We start from the raw sequence: 12,602 nt of genomic DNA, 5'->3' as shown, positions 1-12,602 counted from the left end.
AAAACTTTTTATAGCGTAAACTTAATCTTCGAACCTTTAGCCTGTTTTTAAAAAATAAAATAAAATTTATCACGACAAATGGAAAGACCTTTTTCATCTTATATTACAGCATCCGCTACTGACCTCCTGTGGCAGTCTTCGCAAACACTGTAAGACTTTCTCTAGTGCTGTAAACGTTGTTTACCATCGTCGGTAAGGAGAAGAGGCTCAGTGAAGTAAAAAATCGATGGGAAATAATTATGAAAGAAATTAACGAATAATAAGCGAAATAAATATTGATGTACAATTGAAATCCTGCAGCGCCGAAAGAAAGGATTGGTGAATATAAGATATAAAAATCAATGTATAAAATCTATGAAACGAATAGAAGAGATTATGAAGACGAATTAAAGGTTTGGAATAAAAAAAATTTACCTAACGATTCCACCGCGGGATATATTTAATCGACAACAGAGGGTAAGAGTGATAAGTATAACGATCTAACGCTATGCAAGAATTAATTTAAGATAAATTTAATAACACATGTTTGCGATCTCTCCGACTCTGATGAGAAAAGATTCGTAAATAAATCGTAAGATACGCATCAAATACGTCCAACTTTATCACGCTGATATATTCGATGATTAACAAGCTTCGGATCAGTTATAATTTCCGACCTGTTGTTTGAAGATGGAATCAGTAAGAAACGTAATAAAGAAAATTGTGATTTTGCAAGGGTAGTTTAGCTCTCTAAATGACGAATTTCAAAATTTTTACAGAAATTAATTAACGTACTTTAATCATAGCTGCAAATGGTCTAGTCATCCAAAAAATATGATTATATGACTTGCACAGGTTTAAAAACACGACCGTAATATATAAAAGTGACCAGAATACGCACAAAAAAATCAATTCACGATAAATGTAAAACAAATATCTAATAGGAAAAACATAGTACAATACCCATAAAATCTATGTAGCATAATATGTTGGCAAAAACGAAACTAAAGAATAAAGATATGCACAGGTATAAGAGATGGAAAAATAAAGGAAAATAGTAGTGAACATAGCATATAAATTTTCAATATTTTCTATTGCAACGTTTTGTCAAAAAAAAAAAACTCGCAACTTGAGAACATGTGTTCGAAAATACTGCACAAGTAGTTGCGATTACAGATAAAATTTATGCATGTTAAAAAAACACTATAGAACGACCAACTAATAGACGTCTTTATGAAAACAATAGTATTTTTTTTTTTCATATCCATAAGGTGCTTTATGACTTATCGGAATGACTGGCAACGTTCACTGTGATATTCACTTTTTTATATAGATGAACTAGGCTTATTTTTTCTTCCTTTAAAAAATAAATCACTCATCAGTTCGTTCTTTTCTCCACTGTTTTTTCGATACTACTAGCCTCTTTATTTGGTTCTTCGGCATCCTAACGTACTAGACTTCCTCCTTGCATGAATGCACGAGCAAGATTAATTTCTTCGATTCTCTTCTTTTCGATTTTTAATTTCATTTTTTTATTCGCTCCAATGACTAATTTTTCTACCGTATTTCTCTTTTCACCTTCTTATTTACGCAGTGTCTTCAATTTTCCCGTCTCTCCATCAAGACTTCTTTTTCCTATTCCATTTCGTCAGATTTACCCTGTTCGAGAGTTCTTGTTTCTGCCTATTTTTTTTCTCTCTGTAATGTTCGTATCTCTTTCGTCTTCTCCTCTTCAAGGTGAAGTTTGTATTTGCCATAAGCACTATGTGCGTTTACCGACAATTCATTTGTTATCGGAACTAAATGAGAACAATTCTTGTATATTTGCATCACACTTTTTAACCGTCATGTAGGAATCAAGAGTTCTCTCAGACATGGCAGTTACAGCGTCAGTTAAAGTTCGACCCAAATGCGATGATGAAAATTCACGTTCCAGATCATCTTGACCATGTGAAAAACACAAAGCAGCTTTGACAACGAAGCATATGATGGGGTATTTTTCAATATCCGACGAACCTGACACAGAAAAAAATTCTGACCAATAAGGATCCATTCGAATATTTTGACTACTGTCTTGCTCCTTTTCAATTTTCAATAATTTCCACTCCCCAACCAAACTGTCTGTTGCAACATCGCTCCCAAGTTGAAGTAGTCAAATTTTCCTTGACAGCAAATTATATCTTCATTCAGAAGACGAAGTACTTTTTGATTGGTAGTAGTTCCATCGCATCCCAATGCAAGCATTTCTACGCAAGGCAAGGAGTAAGAAGTAAGAGTAAGGCTCCTTTAAATTTCCGAACATGCACTTCTGCAATCTCAATGCCCATGAAAACAGTTTTCAAGTGAGCACTGATAACTTGCTGGCGAACTGCTGACCATTGAAACATGACGTATGATCGATTGGAATCCTCTTGATATCGTTATAGGTACTGGGCACACTGAACAGAAGAATTTTTTCTAGCTCTCCTTCCCATCGCAATATACATCTCGTACTTTGCGCTCGAACTTAGATGAATAAATCATGGTTCGCGATGGGGTTTCACGGCCAAGACATGTCTATGGGACTCCTAGCGAATAAAATGTTTAGATCACAGATCGTTGAATAAGGCCATTGCTTCCAAAAATATGACAAGTATGATATAATATAACATGGGTGTAAAAATATGACAACTCCTACAAAAAATGACCGAATTGCAGCCTTGTTTAATTGACGGTTCTGATATTATTATATAAAAATTAATCCAAATGACAGATGATGAATGAATTTTACCGACTCTGACTTTTGATGATCATTCGTACGAAAGTTCGAAATTTTCTAGAAACAATAAGTCACGTAAGATGACACTCAAAATGCATCGAGGCTAATCGCGACTGATCGATCAATTGTTATATTGTATAATTGATGACCCGAACTTTCAACGACAATTGAGTAAGAGTGTACATCATTTCTGATATATAACCCACAATAAATATTTCTGTTACGTCACGGCGTGGTCAATATCAGACCCGGGTAACCTTATTGATAACATCGGATACTGATGCCATGAGACGCAAAGAAGCCCAGCCAGTCTCTGGCCAGTGGCCTACAGCACCTGTGCTGCCAATTAACTCAATTCGCAGATTGACACTGGTTTGATCAGACTTCTTTACAAGTGAGTGACTGGTTCACTGAAAATTGTGAGCAAAAGGAAAATAGTTGTGCAGTAAAGGAATTGCGAAACCCGGTGATCAAAGTGCTCGAAAGGACGAGGTTCAGGTTTTCTCTTCATTAGACTAATTGAAAGAATATTGGTAAGTGCCTGCTGCATTCGGTTCAAATTCGGATTTCAGCTTGTGTCATTCCAAGCCATACGGTTGTAATATAGTTTATAATACTACCTTCAAACCATACAATTCTAACGTGGTGAATCATAAATCGTCTTTCACAATCGACTCGGTTTGGATTTCTGATCAAACTGTCAAACCTTACTGACTGCATTCAAAAAATGTCTACTATAATCATCAATTTTGATCAAGGACTCATCTGACACGATCAGAAAAGTTTCTATCTTGAAATCATTGAAACATTGTTCAAATGATCTACTGCTTGTCAAGCACGATAAATTGACGATCGAATCCGTTTTTGTAGTGCCATCATCGGTTTTCATTGCCTGTAAAATTTTTCAAAATTTAGTTTGTGCTCATTGACGTGCCTAAAGAAACAAAATATTTCTTGGACGAAAAGAATTCTTAATTTAGGAATTCCCTTTACCGATCAAGATACGATGAAGGTATTAGCTTTTCATTAGCTAATCATCTAATTCTTGATATTGATGAACTCATTTATGAATACCATGCCACGTGGACATTGATAACTGATACGAAAAGTGATGATTTGCTGAGAATGAACCGATTTTTACCACTTTGATGGTCAACTATGATAGTCTTTATAGTAGAGTACTAACTAACTTGGTATCCAAGTACGGGTTACTACACAGAAGTAACGAAAACTTATCCAGGTTTAGACGCTTGTGCCTAATGATTGGTATTACTCATAGCCGGGGTTGTCTAAAATGCGAACTCTGCTTCAGGCTCCAAGTCCCCTACACTGATCGTTTATTAAAACAAGCTCCAATCTCACATCATATCTAGTGAGAAGTACATGCTCATACATAGCATTTCAATAAGCCCCTTCAAATGCGATAAATATCTTTGTGTGTTATTATTAATACGATATCCGATAAACAGTAAAATCAGAATACGAGAAAAAAATCCTTAACGTTACTGTAGAGAAGCGTCCATTGAAGAATAGCAATCGGATGGTTCACGGTATAATTTTTTCCTGCTGTCCTAAGCGTATTTTTTTCAGTGCCGTAAATTGAGATACTCTTACAGGTCGACAAGGTTGGGGATTTGATGGTTGGCCACTACGTCACTGATTGTGATCATGTAAAACATAATCTACACCTTTCGAAAACGCGCAAGTTTAACGGCGTACGCAGTTGCCATTGATCAAGATACCCGTGCGGAACGAAAGATAGGCGATATCGAATACCATTGTGTACACTTATGTCGCGACCTGATTACAACAGGTTTACCTGATGATATTTAGGTACTGGTTGTCTAGTCATCACAGATAAGATCGACGTTACAATCGCGGTGGCGATTACATATCTACGCCATGTAAATGTCACCAGATTTTTTGCACGTTTGAGGCTTGTGTTATTTCCTCCGCAAAGAAGGGTCGCGACATGTTGAAGCATCAAAACCCCAGCATCCCAAGAGAAGGTGCGGAAGCAACCGACATGGACGATTTTTTCGACGACGAGAGTTCGCCCTTGACGGCTCAAGACGAATACGGTGAAAGGTGAGTGGATGTTGCACATAGTCGGCATGGCATAAACGGTTTCATTTCTAACGACTGTCCAAAGGTTATCAGCGGACACCAAGGGATGGGATGTGTTCCGCAACCCGCCGTTAAGGAGAGACTCCGGTTCGATGGCGGACCAGAAGTGCGTCGCGGTGACGCTGAAAATCCTGAAACTGCTAGTCTACATTATTGTTTTCGCGATAGTTTTGAGCTGCGGCGTGATCGCGAAAGGAACGGCTCTCCTCATGACCTCTCAGCTCCAGCTTGACCGGACGGTTTTGTACTGCAACCGACTTCTAGGTAAGTTGAAACGATCCGGTAGATTACCGGGTGCGATGGAAGAGTCTCTAATGTTCTGATATGCGACCAGGGGCGGAAAAAACGTTCGTTGCGTTGCTGCCTGAGGAAGAGAGGGTGTCGTGGATATGGTGCATACTTATCGGGTTTGCGGTGCCCGAAATTGGCACGCTGATCCGCAGCGTGAGAATCTGTGTTTTCAAATCGTCAAGGAAGCCCAAAGTCTCCCACTTCGTCTTTGTGTTTTTAATGGAGACGCTGCACGTGATTGGACTCGCGATACTGTTCATGAGCGTTTTGCCCGACCTAGACGTCATCCAGGGAGCAATGCTGATGAACTGCGTGTGCTTCGTCCCAGCGTTGCTCGGTACGTGATACCCGACAATTGTCGAAGATCAAAACGCATAACAAAACTCAAAATATGATTTTTAATCGCAGGGCTTCTTTCACGGAATGAAAAGGTTGACGGGACGAGGAAGCTTCCGTACATCCTGGCCGACGTGGTTGCCGTGGTCGCGCAGATGACGTCCTTCATAGTTTGGCCCATCCAGAAGACCTCGAATCCAAGCTTGTGGCTGACTCCAGTTTCGCTTATCCTTGTGTCCTGTCGATGGTGGGGGAATTACGTCACCATCCACAGTCCCGTAGGTGAGTAATTGATTAGAAATTGCGAAATCCAACTGCTAAATACAATAATCCGGTGATCGATGGGCGAATTCGCGTTAAATCATAGACATAATAAACTCGCTGGGTCGAATTGAGGAGGAGTTGAAGTACACGAGATACTTCACTTACATCTTCGTCTCCGTATGGAAAATCATTGCGTTTTTCGCATTCTCCATACTGATTCTGCACTTCAAGGGAAACACAATTAGTCACATTTTCACGATGGCCGGAAGTACCTTCAGCAACCATAACATCACCGTCACCGAGGTCCAGTCAACCATTGGCGGCGGAACGATTCCGCAACTGTCTGAGGTTGTCCAAAACGGAACGTCGGCGGTCATCATGACGACCTTTACAACTCCGATATACATATTGCTGATACAAATGCTTGCAGCATATTTCATTTACATATTTGGTGAGTTGGGAAACGCGATTCTTAGCTGGTTCCCAAATTTCGTCGCAGCTTCGTTACAGTGTTCGTTTCTTCTTTTTTAGGTAAATTCGCATGTAAGATAATGATACAAGAATTCAGCTTCGCGTTACCGATCAGTCTGACAATCCCGACGTCAATTTCCCTTCTCACCGCAGCCTGTAGTCTTCGAAATCGAGATCCCTGTTATTTCCACGGGATGCTACCTGATCACCTCTTTTTCGACTCTCCAACCTTCTACTTCCTTACCGATTTTATATTGGAAGAGCACGCCTGGGTCTGGGTCTTGTGGTTACTGTCCTACACTTGGGTAACGATCCAAATTTGGACACCAAAATGCGAACGTCTTGCTTCAACTGAGAAACTCTTCGTCACACCGATGTACGATACACTTCTCGTCGATCAAGCAATGGCACTGAACAGGCGGCGTGACGACCAGCCAGAAATTTCGGCGAAGGTGAGCACAACGTTTTTTTTACTACCAGTACCGATCATACATGATTTCTTGCCCATAGAATGGGACGGGCAGAATCAAAGCGAAGGATAACAAAAAGGATGACAGTGACTCTGATTACACTCCGTACGAACAAACCAATAACTCCGCTCTGGGCACGTCTGTTACCTACACCAGCGATCTGGTAACGAGGGTTTATGTCTGCGCTACCATGTGGCACGAGAATAAAGACGAGATGATCGATTTTCTGAAGAGCATACTTCGATTGGATGAGGATCAATGCGCCAGGAGGAACGCCCAAAATTTTCTAAACGTGGTCGATCCAGACTACTATGAATTGGAGAGTAAGTTTCAAACGCATGGTGTTGGATTTTCACAAAGTGTAACAAAATGATTGATCACGGGAGAACGACTTAGCTTAAACAATAATTCAAAACTTGTCTGTATCGACTTTTGACCAATGATACAAATCTCCATTGAACCCCATGTCATCAGCTCACATTTTCTTCGATGACGCCTTTGAGGTGTCCGATCACGATGTCAACGACTCGCAGGTAAATCGATTCGTGAGATTGCTCGTGAACGTGCTAGACGAAGCCGCTTCCGACGTCCATCAAACCCGAGTTCATGTTAGTGCGCCGAAAAAATACCCAACGCCTTACGGCGGTCGTCTGATCTGGACGCTACCGGGTAAGACGACGATGATCGCTCATTTGAAGGATAAAAGCAAGATTCGGCATAGAAAACGTTGGAGTCAGGTGAGAGGGTGCCAGAGATTTGATGCCGACATCGTGTAGCATTACAAGCAAAAGTGCAGTTTCAGTAATGCCTATACCTTCCAGGTGATGTACATGTACTACCTCCTTGGTCACCGATTGATGCAGATGCCAATAAGCATCGATCGAAAGGAGATAATTGCTGAGAACACATACCTCCTCACCCTCGACGGCGACATTGACTTTCAGCCCAACGCCGTTAAACTTCTGATTGATTTGATGAAGAGAAATAAGAACCTGGGCGCTGCGTGTGGCCGCATTCATCCCGTTGGATCAGGTAAGTTCGAAATACAGCAGAATCTCGATTGTCCGAATTAATTGGGACCGAACATAGTTCGGATAATCAAAATTTTGGATAATTGAAAATATATTTTTATCTTAAGAGGAACTTCCAGTCGAGATTGACGAAAAATTAATATATCTGAGAAATAATGCTACGTAGCGGAATGCTTCTATAGGATTCGATGATTTATAAGCAATAGGATCTAACAAAGTCACGAAAATCATCGACAACTAGAAAAAATTACTTTTTTGTATGTACGTGTCACTTATCTTTACTATTCTCCAAGCGTACGCATCACTGGTGCGATTCAGGCAATGATAGCCCCATTCCATATTCAATGCCGAACACAGATATACAAAAATAATTTAGTTTCATGCAACAGTTGCACCGCAAAAAAAACCTGTAATATTTGGTAATTGATATTTGATCTTACAGAATTGACAAGTTTTGGAGGCTGGGTAAATGACAGCTTTCGTTTCGACAATCGACCAACAGAGTGCGCGTGAATCAAATATACAAGATCCGTCGGTAAAACTGTCATGCTAGCCTCCGAGACTCGTCAATTCTATAAGATCTGTTTCACACGTTTTTTGCAAATTTCGATCATTTTCATGTCTTCGTTAGATCCTAAGACTCATAAGTCAATCCCAAAGGAACAATCTGCTACGTAGCATCGTTTCAGAGATGTATTGATTTTTTGTCAAAATCGATGGGAAATTCCTCTCAAGCTATAGTAATATATATATAACACAAATTTAAAACGATAAACAGTCTATTCTAAATATCTAAATCGCAATACCACCACATGCAACAATATATATTTCACACAAACTCTGTGTGTGCTATAAGGAACAGATAAGGACAAGTAAACTAACGTTGGAAGATGAAAAACGCAATTGAGCATGCTCGAACACGTGTGGTTCTCGCAAAACCGCAACGTTGTATACTTTGCGTCAACATGTACTTTTTAAGCTAACGTTGGGGTAATTAAGTGTACGGATAAACCATGTCATGGTTGGGATAATTTGGGATTCGGATGGCTGCGGTTCGAATAATCGAAGTTCTACTATATGTAAATTCTGTGGCAGCGTAGTTAGTTGACACCTCAAATATTGCAGGTCCAATGGTGTGGTACCAAATGTTCGAATACGCGATCGGGCATTGGCTACAGAAAGCGACCGAGCACACAATCGGCTGTGTGCTCTGCAGTCCAGGATGCTTTTCACTTTTCAGAGGAAAGGCACTTATGGATGACAGAGTGATGAGCAAATATACAACCAGATCAACCGAGGCACGGCACTACGTCCAGTACGATCAGGGTGAGGATCGATGGTTGTGCACTCTGCTGCTGCAGCGTGGTTACAGGGTGAGTGTGACGAGGCCCTATTCACTTTCAGAAACGAGAAAAATACACTCTCTGAACGAAAACAGTAATCGATCCCTCTCTTTCATCGCATTTTGATTATTGACGTGGTTTTTAGGTTGAGTATTCAGCTGCCAGCGATGCCTACACTCATGCACCCGAAGGGTTCAACGAGTTTTACAATCAAAGACGCCGTTGGGTTCCCTCAACAATGGCCAACATCATGGATCTGATTATGAACTCTAAGCGTACCATCAAGAACAATGACAACATATCGCTGGTGTATATGTCATACCAAATCTTGCTCATGGGTAAGTTGCCTACGAGCTTATATTGATTTTCATGAACGCGATAGTTAGTGTAAGAAGAGTAATGCACACATGACCAGGTAATTAACGCAATGATTTTGGAATTAACAGTTGGTACAATCCTTGGACCGGGTACAATCTTTCTAATGTTGGTTGGAGCCTGCGTTGCTGCATTCCAGATCGATAATTGGACGAGTTTCTTTTGGAACCTAATCCCGATTGTGATATTCATGATCATCTGTTTCACTTGTAAATCTCACGTGCAAGTAAGTACATGAGAACATTGTTTCACAGTACAAAGATAAATATGGTAATAAAGTAACTTTAGAACATGGCTTGCGGTTGTTTTGTACAGAATTAGGCTCACGTTCGTATCTGTCTTTCATTTGCTTGTCTTTCTTGTAATCGTGACACGATCGACTGCTTTTTCAGACTACAACGTGTTAATCAACATGGCTATTGATTCGAACCAGAAGTTAATGACTAGCTTCACCATTGCAATTCGCTATTCATGCAGAAAACCACAAACTTCGATACACTGATCCTTGACTTCCTCCGTGTGCAAAAATCTGCAAATTTTTTTTCAACCTTCAATGACAACGAATGGTCATTAATAAATTACTTTTACAGCTTTTCATAGCCGGATTCATCAGCATCGGATACGGACTCGTAATGATGGCTGTGATAGTTGGAGTACTGATACAAATAGCAGACGATGGTTGGGCCGCGCCCAGCTCCCTTTTTCTCTTCCTGGTAGTCGGGCAACTGATTATAGCAGGGCTACTGCATCCCCAGGAACTGCTCTGTCTACCCTGCGGAATAATCTACTATGTAACAATACCTTCCATGTACCTGCTGCTGGTGATATATTCTATCACAAACCTGAACAACGTTACTTGGGGAACTAGAGAAGTGCAAGTAAAGAAGACTATTGGGGTAATTACATTACTGCATCACAAAGTGTTTCACAAATGATGATAGGTTCGCATCGAATCATTTATCCAACGATTTTCACAACAGGAATGGGACGACGAGAAGGTAGAGGCTGAGAAAACTGCGTGGCAGCGTAAAAATAAACCGCTTCTCGACATCCTCCGAGACAGCGAGGGCACCGACAAGAATGACCAGGGATCTATCGACTTCTCATGCGCCGGATTATTCAGATGTATGTTTTGCACCCACGACAAGCCATTTGACAAGAAACAGGAGCTAATCACAATCGCCGAATCTTTGGAGAAAGTTCAGATGCAACTAATGAAGATAGAGAGGTAATTAAACGTTAAAGAATAAATTTTAAAACTTTTTTAATTCGAAATAACAATTCATCTAACGATAGAGTCGTTGAACCTCAACCACATCTACCAGGACGGAAATTTACAATGGCCTATGCAGACATGATGGAGCCAATTGAGGAAAATTCAATCGAGGCCGATCAACTGGACAGCGAGTCAGATACGCTGAGTCAGGATCTGGAAGTCCACCGCGAACGCACCTTTCTGGTGAGTCCTTACTGGCTGGAGGACGAAAGTCTGCAAAAGGGAGAAGTCGATTTCCTTTCAACTCAGGAGGAACAGTTCTGGAAGGAGATACTCGACGAGTATCTCTTCCCAATTGATGAAGACCAAGCAGAGAAGGTGGGCAGTTCGGGATTCCTTCGCATTGATGATCGGACGAATATGAACAAATTCTGTAAGTGTGAATTTTCTCTTTTTGCAGGAACGTATCGCTACCGATCTGAAAGAACTTCGGAACAAGTGTGTCTTTGCATTTTTCATGTTAAACGCACTATTCGTGCTGATCATATTTTTAATGCAACTGAACAAGGAGAGTTTACACATCAAGTGGCCGTTCGGCGCTAAGACAAACATCACCTACGACGAGACTGCCCTTGAGGTAACACCGTCAAAATTTGACGAAGTTCAATTCCTGAATGATAAATTATGAAAACCTATGGTTTTCTTCTTTCCTCTTACAGGTTCACGTAACCACAGAATCCCTACAGCTCGAACCAATCGGTATTGTGTTTGTCTGCTCGTTCGCACTGGTTCTGGTAATCCAGTTTATAGCAATGTTCTTCCATCGGTTTGGAACATTAGCCCACATACTAGCAAGTACAACACTGGACTGGTATTGCTGCAAAAAGGTAAGTCAGCGCCTTTCAGTAGAGCGAGCACAAATATGAAGAAGCAAAATTTACCTTATTACACTTCATTCAACAGGCGGAGAATGTTTCGGTTGAGACATTACAGATCAACGATGCTGTTGAGATAGTTAAAGACCTTCAAAGATTGGACGTAATGGATCGTGAATACGAGGAAATAACTAGCAAAGAGCCTGGCCGAAGAAAGACTGTCCGTAACTTAGAGAGCGGTAAACGAAAGACGCGCGTGATGAACAACCTGGACGATGCTTTCAGGCAGAGATTCTTCAGTATAGCAGAAGACTTGAGTAAGGTTCTCCCGTAATTAGATTTCGAAAAATTTTACAATGTCTCATGGCCAAAATCTTTCTAATCTGTCTATCAGGATTGCCCAGCGAAATGGTAACCCGAAGGTCGATTCAAGCAGTGAAAGCATTCGAGATGCGAAGGAACACAATTTTGGCTGAAAGGAAGCAGTCGAAATTGCAAGCCCAAGCAGGGGGAAGCAGTATATACGGAATGTTCGGGAAACCCACTAGTATGCGTCTTAGACCAGTAAGTAATCCCGATAATTCGGATGATGAAGAAGTCGACAGAAGCCCGGGCGTTATCAACCTCGGATTTGATCATGAAGATTCCCCGAGAGTATAAACTGTTCGTTCTCTTTGGTGTATCCCAGAAACTTGTTAGTATTGTGCAGTGCAGTGAAATGTAACCTACTGAAGAACTGACGCGGAACTTTAAGTCAGTGCGCGAGTGAATTTCAATTTCCGGTGGCGATATCACTAAATGGAACTGGTTTTCTCTCACTCTATTTCACTCTTCCGAACTACGATATTCAAATATATAAAAATAATTGTGTCTCTAGGTTACTTTTTTGTACAAATTTATCTTCTATTTTTAAATATTTTGAAGTGTTAAATAAATTTTTACATAGTATCAAAAGATAATCACTGTTGTTTCCCTGATCAAGAGTCACTCTGCTGTGAACGGAGCCACGTTAGCTTTTATCTGTAAAATCCCCACCAACGAATCGAGCATGACTCGACTTCGAGAG

General features: G+C 40.6%; 1 protein-coding gene across 1 annotated transcript; it reads left to right on the top strand.

The window, feature by feature from the left end:
• Positions 1-3,065: 3,065 nt before the first annotated feature.
• LOC124304713 (chitin synthase chs-2-like) lies at positions 3,066-12,407 on the top strand. The gene is made up of 20 exons (XM_046763279.1): positions 3,066-3,270; positions 4,354-4,825; positions 4,890-5,128; positions 5,199-5,492; positions 5,564-5,773; positions 5,859-6,206; positions 6,287-6,678; positions 6,737-7,019; positions 7,171-7,433; positions 7,518-7,728; positions 8,853-9,100; positions 9,216-9,408; positions 9,517-9,671; positions 10,036-10,341; positions 10,426-10,673; positions 10,742-11,039; positions 11,122-11,298; positions 11,381-11,548; positions 11,625-11,853; positions 11,931-12,407. Exons 2-20 carry the CDS (start codon positions 4,710-4,712, stop codon positions 12,194-12,196), a joined length of 4,644 nt encoding a protein of 1,547 aa, XP_046619235.1. The 5' UTR covers positions 3,066-3,270; positions 4,354-4,709; the 3' UTR covers positions 12,197-12,407.
• Positions 12,408-12,602: the final 195 nt, after the last annotated feature.

Source organism: Neodiprion virginianus, chromosome 5, assembly GCF_021901495.1.
Source record: "Neodiprion virginianus isolate iyNeoVirg1 chromosome 5, iyNeoVirg1.1, whole genome shotgun sequence".
Lineage (NCBI taxonomy): Eukaryota > Metazoa > Arthropoda > Insecta > Hymenoptera > Diprionidae > Neodiprion > Neodiprion virginianus.
This window is presented reverse-complemented; position numbering and strand designations above follow the sequence as displayed.

Coding starts and splice junctions, on each gene's coding strand:
- LOC124304713 (XM_046763279.1), top strand. CDS start 4,710: ATGTTGAAGCATCAAAACCCCAGCATCCCAAGAGAAGGTGCGGAAGCA. Junction 5,774..5,858: donor CACCATCCACAGTCCCGTAG/GTGAGTAATTGA, acceptor GTTAAATCATAG/ACATAATAAACTCGCTGGGT. Junction 7,729..8,852: donor CATTCATCCCGTTGGATCAG/GTAAGTTCGAAA, acceptor CAAATATTGCAG/GTCCAATGGTGTGGTACCAA.